Here is a 14,185-nt window from a genome sequence, read left to right on the forward strand (position 1 = left end):
CACCCATGTTGGTTAGCGCTTTCGCCAACTTGCTATTCAGTCGCGGTTTATCAGCCGTACCGTCACGAGAAAGATAGAACGGAGGTGTACAATTTTAAAAGAATTTTTTTTGACTCCTCCGTTCACGAATTTCCAAGTGTTCCGTCCTTATCCTTCGACAACGTAATCCTTTAAACGAGACACCAGGAAAAACACTACGTGTCAAAGTATCGTGATCGCATTTCGAGCCCGCTCTTTTATCGATTGACCGACCAACCACTCGACACTCTGTTTCAAGGGATTGCAGACTTGTAAAGGGTTAAAGCAAAACTTGTCAAACTGAAATTGCAAAGATGGCGGATAAAATATACTACCCCCATCCGGACATTGCAAAGAACGCGTACTGCAGCAGCATGGAGCAGTACAGAAAAATGCACGAAAAGTGAGTGGTTTTGTTTGAATGGAAAAAGTCTAGGTTTAATCGATTAACGAAAGGATGACAGTCGAGTTGCTGTTTCGCAAATGAAATCTTGTATCATTCTTCTGTCATCTTCTTTGTTTTTACTTTAATTTTACGATGTAAATTAGCCAATTTTTATCGAAGCGTAGAATGCAAAGTATCGTCTCGATATATGGCTCAATCAGTTCCCCTTCGCGTGGACTTCCACGCATACTTAATGCGCATCCTAATTCTGTACTGCGCGAGGGCTCACTTTTAAATTTACAAATGGAAAAAATATAAAATTTTTAAGTTGAGGAAGAATAACAATTATTCACAAATTTTTTAATTCATAAATTAAAGTTTTTTAATTTGGAAATTTTAAATTTGTGAAAGTGTAAATTTTCAAATTTTGGCGGCAAACTGACATATGAGATATATCGAGGCTTCATTGTACTGAAATATTCTAAACTAGACTTGACAAAAACAAAATTTACAATTCTAATCGAATATTGTGTTATTATTAACATTTTTCCGATTCAAGTAAAACTGTTTATGAAATCATTGAACCCACAGTTGATCTTTCGTCTATCTTGCAAATGACAAAATGGCTTCCTTTAAAAATATGAAATAGAACACCAGGGAAATTAATAGTGAATAATTGAAGGGTACGAACGCCGATTAATGGAAACATGACATTAATCATAGGTGAAGTGTCAAGCGTTTATTGAATGAATTCCTTTTGTAGGGGATAGAAATTTATCTAGATAATTTTCAAACGCGTTTCCCGCCAAATTTGCATGTACACTCAAAGTTCGAGTAAAATTTTTTTTCTATAATTTTTAACGAGTTGCTCAAATAATTTAGGCTCGAATGACAAAATAACAGACTAAAGATTTAGAGATAACGTTAAAGAGAAAGTTAAAGAGTTTCTACATAGTTTCAACGCGAAAAAGTTTTGAAAGCAACTCGCGCTAGAGAGTCATTATTTATTTCGGAAAGGAATCTCATAGATAATGTTATATTCGTTGCAGGAAGAAAAGCTACATCCTATCTGTCGTAGATATATGTACATGTACTATGGAAATAGAACGATGATATCGATTTCCCTAACTGTGTGCCATAAGAAACAATTACTATACATTTTGAGGACTTGTATCCAAAATAGCTTCGTAATAAAATTGTCTAATTAAATAAAATATTCTATTAGAGTATGTAGAGTCTGTAAGAAGTATTAAGTGTATTACAATTTTACGATTTTTTTGCAAGTATAATGAAAACCGTTTTACGTAATCGAGTTACGCATTCGAGTAACTTTTGAATTTAAAAATCAAATGAGAATGTTGGAATATTGGATAATTGTTTTTGACGAAAGTTTTAGAAATGGTTACAATTATTTTTTAGATAAAATATTTTGCAAAATTGATGAAATGAATTTTGTCTGAAAATGTCTAAGTAAATTTGGTTATCTAACAGTTTTATATTAACATGAACAAAATGTTGTGTAATCATTATAAGTACCAAACTTTTAATTAATGTTATGTAAGTATTTGGTATTTTTATATCATCAATTTATGTCATACTTTATTCTGAGAGCAATCACTGTTCTCGTAGGCTATCAGCCATTTTGTAGTCAAATATCAAAAATGTATTTATGAGGGAATTGAACTATGAAAATTACATAAGTTAATAACATAAATATTTTATGGTACTTTCATTTTAATAGTACGTGATTTTTTATTTGTCGAAATCCGACATTTTGTGTAGACTCAATATTGATCCACTAATTCTACCCTGCAGTTGCTAAAATGCAACTCAGTTATATCATTTTCCTGCACTATTACAGTTCCAGTACTTTGTTCTACTATTACACTTTAGAGCTTTACTTTATCTTACTATTCTACTATTCTCTTTTTCTACTATTTACAATCACTCATTTGCAATCATAGCAACATCAGTTACTGTCAAGCAATATCAATTAATCACCAAAATTCGTCAGGAATTATCATATCTAATCGTTGCTTTATCATTCTGGTCAAAAGGTGAATAAACTTCTAGGAAAAAAGAGTTTAGCAAAACCCGAATGTGTGTCATTTCTGATAAAAATTAATTATTTGTTAAATATTTAACATCATATTTATGTATATTGTGAAAGTTCAAACTTGTTTGATGTATATTATAAAACTTAAACATGTCTGATGTATATTATAAAAATTCAAACATCTTCGATGTATGTATATTATAAAACTTAAACATGTCTGATGTATATTATAAAAATTCAAACATCTTCGATGTATGTATATTATAAAACTTAAACATGTTTGATGTATATTATAAAATTTAAACATGTTTGATATACATTATAAAATTTCAAACATCCAGTACTCTAACACTCACACACTCTAACACTTACCCCAAACATTATTATATCACAAATATTATCTACAATTAAATATTAATTATATATAATGTTTTACAGGTCCATAAAGAACCCTGCACAGTTCTGGGGAGAAATCGCAAAGCAGTTCTACTGGGAAACACCAGCTTCGGAGAATAATTTCTTCTCTTACAACTTCGACATCACCAAAGGCGACGTTTTCATAAAATGGATGGAGGGTGCATCGACTAACATAAGTTTCAACCTGCTCGACAAAAATGTGAAGAGTGGAAACGGCGACAAGATTGCGTTTTACTGGTGAGAACGCTTGTATTATTTAAAAATTATTTAATTATGGACATTGAAAAATTATGAATATTGAAATTCTTATACAAGTACATTCAGCTGTTGATAACCCACACAGGAATATTGAGGCACTTAAATATTTGAAATGATAACGCTGCTTAGGTGAGAGGCACGTTGTAATTTATGCTTATTTTATGTTATCAATTTTGTGGATTTGAGCTGATGGAAATGCAAAGTTTTGCAGTTTTTAGTTATTTTAGGTAGAAATTTCAAGTCTTTACATTTGAAAATTCAGGAATTCAGAAATTAAAAATTGTTAAGGACAGAAATTTAGAAATTTTTATTTTTTGAGTTTGGGAATTTCTAAATTTTTATTTTTCAAGTTTGGGAATTTAGAAATTTTAATTTCTCAAGTTTGGAAATTTAGAAATTTCAATTCTCCAGTTTGGAAATTTTTAATTTTAATTTCCCAAGTTTGGGAATTTAGAAATTTCAATTTTCCAGTTTGGAAATTTTTAATTTTAATTTCTCAAGTTTGGGAATTTTTAAATTTTAATTTTTCAAGTTTGGAAGTTTTTAAATTTTAATTTTTCAAGTTTGGAAATTTAAAAACTTCAATCTTTCAAGTTTAGGATTTTTTAAATTTGTAAATTTAAGAATTTAGAAATTAAAAATTCTCAGGCACAGAAATTTTTAAATTTTAATTTGGCAAGCTTGGAAATTAAAAAACTTCAATTCTCCATATTTGGAAATTTGGATATTTAAATCTTTCAAGTTTAGAAATTTAAAATATCAAGTTTAGGATTTTCTAAATTTGCAAGTTTATGAATTTAGAAATTTCAAATTCTCAAGCACAAAAATAAAAATTCTCAAGTACAGAAATTTAAGAATTTCAATTTTAGAAATTTAAAAATTTTAATCTTTCAGTTTTACAAATTTAAAAATTCAAGTTTTCATATGTAAAATTTTAAATTGTAAATTTTGTAAGTTTTGTAAGTTTTGTAAATTTTGTTAATTTTGTACATTTTGTACATTTTGTACATTTTGTACATTTTGTTAATTTTGTTAATTTTGTAAACTTTGTAAATTTCGTAAATTTTGTGAAGGTTCAAAAGAAGCAGCGTTCCAAATGTACTAGTACCTCCACTAAAAACTTATATGTCGCCTAGATTTCCCGCAGAGTGCCTCAAAAAACACCCAAGAACAATTGCAAGAACCCCAAGTTTTGAACCATCACTAGAAGTGTAGCCTATCATTATAAAAGCAGCCAACACGTTTATTATTAAGTGATCGTAAAACGTGCAAGGAAGCCAGTTCATCGATTAGAGGTTTCTAAACAACGTGTACTCTCGTCAAACAACCTTTTGATCAAATAAAACGATTCATGGCACTGATTCGAGCGGCACTGTTTTCAGCGTCTCATTATTATGCAAAATACATCACACGTTTATACACGCAAGTCATTCGAGTGTCATATAAGTGATACAGTTTTGACTTTGCTTTCATTATAGTATAACCCATCGCATTTGGACGTGGTTTCGAAAGTTCGAAAGTGAAATTCGTGAATGAGAGAAACATCATTCTTTAAGGTGTATTTAATTCACTATCTCGTACATTATCTTTGCAAATTTTTGTTTTGATCGTGCGTTTTTATTTCTGTGCGTACGTAAGAGTTGTAATAGTGTCATTAAAAATGTATAGAAACGCAAGGACAATAATTTTAAATACATTGGAATATTTATGAAATTACATAATATTTGTATAACTTTGTAGGCGGAAGATAATACAAATTATATTTTTCAGATGAACTGCTCTCGAGTTACGCAAGGAAAAGTTTAAAATAAAAATGAAGAATGAAAAAGCTTTCGAAGAACGTTCTATAATTATCTCATTCCTAGAATTCTACTTTCGGAGTTATTTTTTTCATTAACGCCATATGTGTGCAAATTAAATTCTCTTCATACATCAAATTATATACATCACTACTTTTATTTGTAGTCACCGTGAGATTGTCATGAATTATTCACTGCATATGTAACCATGATGGATGTTCAAATTTTTGGAGCTTCAAATGTACTTTCAAATTTTTAAATTTAATAATTTAAACAAATTTTTACTTCACTTGAGGTTCTGTAAACTATTCTTAAATTTTATATATGTCAACTTATATTTGATAGTTTGATTTTAGTTTTAGAATCTTATAATAACATCGTTATTTTAATTTTAGAATAGTTAGGTTTTAATTTTATATGTCTTAAATGTTACACATATAACACGTGATCCTGCAGTTGTAGTTTTATAGTTTAAAGAGTTAGATACATTTTAATATAAATTTTTTAATATAAACATTTTAATATAACTCTGTATTATTGTATGTATTTGTTCTTTCTGTTAAAAGAATGTGAAACTTCGTAGAAAAATCTTAGCTTCCAACGATCAATGAGACGGACACGCGCTCTCAGACTCTATGCTTTGTTCGCATCGTACGATGTTCTCTGATTCGTCTAAAATTTGGTGTAGCGTCAGCTATCGCGTTTCGATTGGCTCTGTGCACGTGGTACGATCGCGTTGACTCACACAACATACCGTTTCTTTAAATCCCGTTTAGTCTGGCGAAAATCAAAGTTCGCGCGTGGACAATGTCAATGCTCGTGTACCAGATATGCTTATGTAACAAAATGATATTCGCTTCATACTTTATAGTAGTATATAATTTCGATTTTCATAAATCAATCAGAATCTCTTATAAAATTATTACTTAGAATAAAAATAATGAGGTACATTAATTGAAATTACAGAATGAAGACTGAAATGTAAAAAATTGAATAGAATAAGAAAGTCATTATATTATCAAATGAACTTTTGTATTGTAATTTTAATATAGAGATGCACACAGCTATGATAAATCACTAATCTCAAGATCATTGTTGATATGTAAAAAGTGTCATTAGTCAAAATTAAATGACGTTGATCATACGATGCACACGAATGGTTGGTAATGCATCTTTTTCTAAGAATTCAAGGTCCACCTTTTTTTATTCAGCAGCTTTTTATACTTCAACAATGCATCAACTTCAGAACATTCTATGAAGTTTCTAAAATATTAATTGTTTATCAAATTTTAGATCAATGTTAAAAAAAAAATTATTTTAAGAACATGCAGATGATCTTGAAATCTTTGAAATTTTTCTGCTTCGAAATCTTGAAGGTATATATATATATATCATGCGATCTCGAACGGCATTTAATTCAGGTTAATGAAATTTATCTTCCACGTCAGTAATTGTATTTTTGCGTATTCAGTTTATCAGGCAAGTTTGTAAACAGCGAGCATTATCAGCTTTATGTAATTTGCTGTTACGGCTTACTATCGTGACTAGATAATGCGAATGGATTTTCTGCACACGCAATTGTTGTGCATCAGTGCGTATGTTGACATGGTGATCTTGACTCTACAAATGTGTCATTGACCATGAAAATGATCTATGTCATACGTGATATTTCAATAACTTGAATTAAACTTGAATTAACGTGACGAAATTATATATGTATAATTTTGTTTTCAGGGAGGGTAACGATCCGGACGATTATTCGCGGTTGACTTACAGGAAGTTACTCGAGGAAGTATGCAGATTTGCAAACGTTCTGAAATCGAAAGGAGTGACGAAAGGAGACCGTGTTGCAATTTACATGCCGATGATTTTGGAACTTCCCATTGCTATGTTGGCGTGTACCAGAATCGGGGCCGTCCATAGTGTAGTGGTAAATTATTCTTTCAATTATAGAATTGTGTTGTAAAATCAGCTCCGTCAGAATTTAAAGAAAGATACTATTATAAATTATAATTGACGTTGTACATGTATGGGCAGTCCATTCATTCATGCAGTGCCGTTGCTACTCTGTGGCGCTTGGGACAAAGGTTGCTATAATGAGTGATTAATTCTCACATTGTCAAATTTTCTAATTATCAAATATCTAACTCTGTAACTTTCTAAATTTCCAAATTTGAAAATTACAAAATTTATTTTGGAATCCATAAGCCTTTAGTACAATCTCTAAACTTGAGATGTGGACCAAGTGCTCTGTCTAACTTGAACCTCAGTGTAACATATGCAAACATATATACATACATACATACATACATACCTACATACATACATACATACATACATACATACATACATACATACATACATACCTACATACATACATACATACATACATACATACATACATACATACATACATACATACATGCATACATGCATCATACATACATGTATACATACATACATCAGTATACACACATGCATACATACATACATACATCAGTATACACACACATATATATCCAATTAAATTAAATTCTGAGCTACTATTCAGAGTAATCATTAACATTATAAATTCAGTTTGCAGGATACTCATCGGACTCTCTAGCAGAGCGAATTTTGGGATCCAAAGCGAAAGTGCTTATCACGACCGATGGCGTATGGAGAGGCGAGAAACTTCTTCTACTAAAAGCCATCTGCGACGAAGCTTTGAACAAAGTGAAAAAAAACGGTCACGAGGTAGAGCATTGCGTGGTAGTAGCGCATTTGAGGAGGCTTACTAGTCCGCAAGGTGTTAAGTCCGACACGACAGGTAGAAAACCGATAGATTTATATTTTATTAAACAGAATTAAACGCGTGTTAGTTATCATTATGTTAATAAGTTTCGCTACTATCTTATAATATATTTTGAATGATCTGTTAACTGATCAAGACATGGAAATGTTGTAAATAATTCTGCAAATTAAAGGAAAGACGAATGGAGTGAACGGTACCAGTGACGGAAATGGTGTGGACTTTCCCGAAATACCGTGGGATGACGATCGTGATGTGTGGTGGCACGATGAAATGGAAGAGGCCGAAGATAAGTGTTATCCAGTGTGGATGGCTGCTGAAGATCCAGTATTTATTTTGTACACCAGGTAGTTCCCAAAAATTGTACTTAATTATACATAAATTATATCAATTATTCAGTTTGTACAAGGTATATAAATTCATTTGTTATATGTAGTATTTCTTTTTAAAATAGTGGTTCCACGGGAAAACCGAAAGGTGTACTTCATACCACGGCTGGTTACTTAATCTATGCAGCAACGACATTTAAATATGTATTTGATTATCATCCTGGTGATGTGTATTGGTGCACAGCCGATGTTGGCTGGATCACTGGTCATACTTATGTTGTTTATGGCCCATTGGCTAATGGAGCTACATCGGTTCTTGTAAGTTTCGTGATGTGGGTGTAGTACAGTCTCGCTATATGACTCACTAAATAGGTTACACTTTATAGGGCAGAGAGAATTTCCAAATTTAGTCTTTCAAAATTTCTATTCAGAAATTGAGAAATTTAGATATTTTCAAGTTATAAAATTTCAGATATTTAAATTCTAGAAATATAATTTCGATATTTGGAAATTTGAAGCAGTTGTATTGCTGCACATTGTCTCACATGATAATTGACGCGCTGCATTACCACATGTTGTATTACCACACGCTGCATTAGCAAATGTGACATTGCCAAATGTAGCATTACCAAGCGCATTATTTTCAATGATTGTGTAGTAATACTGTGGCTACACATTGTATTAGTTTTACCACGCACTGATATACCAAGCTGATTGAATTGAATCACTGTGTTGCGTTGCCATTTTATTCTAATGCGGTGTATCGCCACACGTTATATCTCAACGCATTATACCTTCGCAATACCGTGACGTGTTCAATCACTCTTATTAATTTGAATACGCGATTCACAGTCACGCGTATACATACACATACATAATATAAGTGCATATTTATTCAATTAGTAGATGGTCACTAATAGCACTTTGACAACCAAGCTTCTCTTCATGAAATTCCATCTATATGAAATTATCTTCTACTTCTTTATATTGATATAAAGATATTTATATTATAATATTATAAAATATTTATATCTTCTACTTCTACAACTTCAGAAGCATTTAACAAGACTGTACTATACCTTTCATTCAAAATTCATTCCTACAAATATTTAATAAATTCAACCATAAATACTAATATGTAAAATATTTTTTTTTTGCTGTGCAGTTTGAAGGAACACCGTTTTACCCAGGTAACGACCGATACTGGTCCGTCATCGACAAGTACAAAGTCAATCAATTTTATACTGCACCCACCGCGATCAGATCGCTGATGAAGTTCGGAGATGAACTAGTAAAGAAACATGATCTCTCTACTTTAAAAGTAAGTCAAACCTCAATAAAGTTAATGTCCATTTATTGGCGAAGATTTTATAATAAAAGAGTATATTATTGTAGGTATTGGGTTCGGTTGGTGAGCCGATAAATTCTGAAGCTTGGCTTTGGTTCTACAATCTCGTCGGTCACGGAAAGTGCAGCATATCGGACACATTTTGGCAAACGGAAACTGGAGGTCACGTGATTACACCTCTTCCTGGTGCCACGCCAATGAAACCGGGCTCTGCAGTAAGTTACAATCTTGTATTTCTTCCTATAATGTTGAAGAATTAGTCGGTTAAATTGTACGTTTCTTGCCAGACGTTCCCATTCTTTGGCGTTTTACCAGAATTGTTGGATGAAGATGGTCGATTGATCGAGGGAGAGGGAGAAGGATATCTTGTTTTCCGTCAACCTTGGCCAGGAATGATGAGATCGCTGTACGGAAACCATCAACGCTTCCAGAATACGTATTTCGATAGATTTCATGGATTTTATTGCACCGGCGATGGTAAGCTCTTATCGTTTATTGAAGTTACGCTCTTGGGAATAGACTCATAGTTTGCTTGTATTAATCTTTCTTGGAATATCGGATTTTTTTAATTTTTCATGTGAGCCTCTATCTTATTGTTAAATATGTTTTGCGTTTGCCTTTCTGATAAATGATAAACTCTACAAGATTATCAATAAAAATGTTAAGGAATTAAGTAAGTTATCTAGCAAAGGGATGTCTAAAGTGGATTCCAGCATATTTCGCGTCTTTCCCAAGTTCCTCCTCGATTCTCAACAACTGATTATACTTCGCGGTCCTCTCGGTTCTGCAGGGTGCTCCAGCCTTAAACTGCCCAGCGGACAAACCAACGGCTAAATCAGCCACGAAATTATCCTCCGTTTCACCTTGACACGCCGCCACGACGTATCCCCAGTTACTGATTCTCGCCAGTCTCGCGCAATTGATCGTCTCCGTTACAGTTCCAATCTGCGACATTTTCAGAGTAATAGCGTTGGCCATCTGCCTCTCAATCGCTTCCTCGATCCTGTCGATGTTCATCGCCGTCAGATCATCCGCAACAATCTGAACTTCTTCTTGATGATCGGCCATCGTGAGCCAACCTTCCCAATCATCTTGATCGAACGGATCCTCGATGGACACGACGGACGGGTACTCTGATAGGTACTCTAAGTACTGATCACGCAGCGCTTCTGCTTCCATGTAGTCGTCGGGGTCAGACTCTTCGGTTTTAAATTGTAAATCGTATCCTCCTGATGGGAAAGTTTGGGTTAATAATTTTGTATGAGTTAGGCATAGTTTCTTTTATAGTTAACCTTCTTTGTAAAAGGCACTGGCGGCCATGTCCAAAGCTATCTTAATTCTTCCCTCATAACCTGCTTCTCTGATGGATTCGTCTAGTAACAATAAGGCTTCTCTATCTTCTTCCAATTCCAAAGGAGTGAATGCGCCTTCGTCGCTAACGGGAAGTGGTAACTGTATTTCCTGTGCGGTTGCAATTTTTCTCTCCAATACTTTGTATACTTCTGTGCCCATCTTCATCGCATCCGCGAAACTTTCCGCTCCTGATTAAAATCGGACACAGATGAAAATCTATATTCTAAGAAAGTATATATCTAAACATACCTATGGGTAAGATCATAAATTTCTCGCATGGTAAAGTGTTGTTGGCGTGTCTGCCTCCGCTGATCATGGTGAAAGACGGAACAGGGAGATAAAGCTCCGAATTCTCAGCTAATTCAGCAATGTATCTAACAGAAGAATAGCAAATGTAATTACTGATACGTGATGGTACTAATGTGATTTTTGTAGATATCACCTGTAAACCGGAAGTCCTTTCTTGGCCGCTCCAGCCTTGCAAGATGCAATGGAAACACCAAGGATCGCATTCGCGCCTAATTTCGATTTATTCTCAGTACCGTCCAATCGGTTCAGCAAACTATCTATCTCCATTTGTTGGCAAGCCTCTAATCTCGATTTCAAAAGTTGCGGTGCAATAATGTTGTTAATTACATCAACGGCCCTGAACACGGAGCGTCCATGATACATAGCTTCATTTCCATCCCTTAGTTCCTGCGCTTGGTTAGCACTCGGCGTTAGAATCGACGGCACACAAGCTCTCAGTAATCCAACATCCGTGATCATATCCACTTCCAATGTCGGTTCACCTCTGGAGTCGAAAATTTGGCGAGCTTTAAGTTTTTGAATTGGCATCTTGTCCTGTTTATGTTTTCTGAATGACTATTTCAATGTTAGATGTGGTCTATTTATGAATGAGGATATGGTTTGTCTATTGTATGAGATACATTTTGTTTGTTATTGAGAATTTTGAAGGGAAAATGGTTTTGTGAACTACGCCATGTTTGTAGACATTTTCAACTGGAAATAGTTGAAGTACACTATACAGGGTGTGTAGTTGTAACTCCATCAATTTTATATTATTTTATTTTCTTGTAAAGTTAACAATTAGGGGTGTATCAGCTTAATGGAACACTTGGTACATATATTTATTTTATGAGTCTGGGGAGATGAATTGAAACAGCCCTGTTTATTAAATATACACTTATTATGTATATACTCTTTTACAGAATACTTGTTCTTATCTGACAACAAATTATTTTATAACATACATATGATTTTAGGCGCCAGACGTGACGCAGATGGCTATCTATGGATAACCGGCCGTGTAGACGACATGTTGAATGTCTCTGGTCACTTGATGTCCACCGCTGAAGTAGAAAGTGTGTTGACTGAACATTCCGCTGTGGCTGAAGCTGCTGTAGTTAGTAAACCACATCCTGTGAAAGGACAATGCCTGTATTGCTTCGTGACACCCAATCAGGAAGCATCATTTGACAAGAAGCTTCAAGATGAACTTAAAAAGAAAGGTATATACAGAAGAACGTATACATCCGTTTTCAAATTAAGATTTTTGCTAAAGAACAGTATTTTAATTTAATGAATTGTTAACAGTGCGTGACAGAATCGGACCTTTTGCTCAACCCGACGTCATTCAATACGCCCCAGGATTACCAAAGACGCGATCCGGCAAAATCATGAGACGTATACTCAGGAAAATAGCAGCGGGCGATAGAAATGTCGGAGACGTGTCGACGTTAGCCGACGAGACTATCGTTGATCTTCTGTTCCAGCTGAGGCCGCAAGTTTAAAAGCGCGTCGTCGACATAGCCTCTATCAAATGAAACGTAGTTAGCTTAGAAACGAAAGCAAAAGAAAGACACACTTCCGATGATCGATAAATATGCAAGGCTACGGAACTATAGTTATTAACAAGAGTAACGCTAAAAATTACTGCTAAATCTCTGAGGAAAGAACTATCGAGGTTGAAATAATCAATAGAATGATCGAGCTCTGAAGTAGTGTCCCTAACTTAAATGAAACTTCCGTTTTATACGTTAGAATTGTTACCTTTTTTTGTTAATAGTTTTTATTTATAGTACTATTTATCAATTATTTGTATAGACAATTACAGCGCGGTAATAGTTACTGCTTTTAGTCGATATATTTTAATTTCATCAATCACCTGTTTGTCAGCTTCAAGATTTATTTAAACCACCATTATAATTTCATTCGATTTGGAAAATGATTTCATGAACGCGCTAAAATTGTTGTGAGAATAATTAAGGATGCGATATGAAACTATATAAAGCTGAAACTAAATCTATTTGTGATTTCTGAAAGATCGATTACTTAGATATACTTCTTGTTGCGCACTGATCATCATCGTAGCAATATTTTGTGAACATATAAAGTTAATATCAAAATCGAAGTATATATAGTCATTGTTCGACATTGTTGAAGAAAACTTTTATAAGATATACGCCCATGACGCACGCGTTCAAACGATTTATGATAAATATGAAAGTATTCCAAAAGCTTTTGAAAAGTTTACAAAACCGTTTAATACGACTATATTTTCGATGATGCGATGTTATGTTGCGATAGCATTTTAAGAACGTTATCATAGAATTTCAGTTGGTTTCGTTCGTATGCGTAGCCAAGTTATAATTTATTTCTAGATCTCTTTTTAATCTTGTTTAACGCGTTTACTCGTTTATAACGACTTCCGGTAACGAAAGCGCTCGTACAGGTTCTAATTCGTTTGTAAAATCTTCGTCCAATGAGAACTAGAATGACAGAAAATTATATATAGATTAAGAACACTTTTCGTTGATAAATTTCCCTTAAGTCATTAAGAATAGTTTTCGAAAGGTTACTTAACTTTAATAAAAATATTTTTATTACAATTATTTTCTTGTTCCTTGAGGGACAAGAGACCTAATTATACGCACGATCGTTAACGCACTGTACAAGGAAGTCGCATTTTCCCATAAGTTTTTTAGAAGGCTGGTTTTACAATGTAACTGTTATACGTACTATGTGTAAGGTGAGCCAAATGAAATGTTGCCTCGTGTCTCTCTGTTCGGGACGTAACATACATATCATTCCTCGCGGAACAAATCAACTATAGGTGTGATAATGATATATACATATATTAAAAGAATTATATATATGTATATTACATGGAATAATGCAAAAGCATCTATATGTAAATATATATATGTTGAAGGACAATTAAAATTGGTCTGTTAAGTCAAATTATGTGATTCATTCATTCTTCCCTTATACAATAACATCTCATCTAATTTGGCTATTTTTAATTATTTTGCTATTTCATAAATACAAATAAATTCAAGTGGTATAAATTTTTGTAACATTTCACATTAAACAAAAATTTTTTAAAATATATTATATACTTCCGCTTTAAAAATGAAAGGTTACTATAA

The 14,185-nt window shown here is 33.2% G+C and overlaps 2 protein-coding genes across 4 annotated transcripts; one reads left to right on the forward strand and one right to left on the reverse strand.

Annotated features, from left to right (window-relative positions):
* Positions 1-46: 46 nt before the first annotated feature.
* On the forward strand, positions 47-13,997 carry AcCoAS (acetyl coenzyme A synthase). 3 transcript variants are annotated; one of them, XM_012288656.2, is made up of 11 exons: positions 51-421; positions 2,898-3,113; positions 6,668-6,863; positions 7,511-7,742; positions 7,900-8,071; positions 8,179-8,371; positions 9,219-9,374; positions 9,449-9,616; positions 9,689-9,878; positions 12,020-12,265; positions 12,351-13,997. In XM_012288656.2, the coding sequence occupies exons 1-11, from the start codon at positions 333-335 to the stop codon at positions 12,545-12,547; spliced, it is 2,055 nt and encodes a 684-aa protein (XP_012144046.1). In that variant the 5' UTR covers positions 51-332; the 3' UTR covers positions 12,548-13,997. The 3 variants fall into 3 exon arrangements, with proteins under 3 accessions (XP_076385579.1, XP_012144046.1, XP_076385580.1); XM_076529464.1 differs by lacking the exons at positions 12,020-12,265; positions 12,351-13,997 and adding an exon at positions 10,192-10,332 and having other exon boundaries at positions 47-421; XM_076529465.1 differs by lacking the exons at positions 51-421; positions 2,898-3,113 and adding an exon at positions 5,995-6,309.
* Positions 9,391-11,879, reverse strand: LOC100883477 (enolase). The gene is made up of 5 exons (XM_003704748.3): positions 11,197-11,879; positions 11,004-11,128; positions 10,694-10,942; positions 9,714-10,630; positions 9,391-9,641 (listed from the first exon to the last, which is right to left on the reverse strand). The coding sequence occupies exons 1-4, from the start codon at positions 11,589-11,591 to the stop codon at positions 10,080-10,082; spliced, it is 1,320 nt and encodes a 439-aa protein (XP_003704796.1). The 5' UTR covers positions 11,592-11,879; the 3' UTR covers positions 9,391-9,641; positions 9,714-10,079.
* Positions 13,998-14,185: the final 188 nt, after the last annotated feature.

Source organism: Megachile rotundata, chromosome 3 (genome assembly GCF_050947335.1).
Source record: "Megachile rotundata isolate GNS110a chromosome 3, iyMegRotu1, whole genome shotgun sequence".
Taxonomy (NCBI): Eukaryota; Metazoa; Arthropoda; class Insecta; order Hymenoptera; family Megachilidae; genus Megachile; species Megachile rotundata.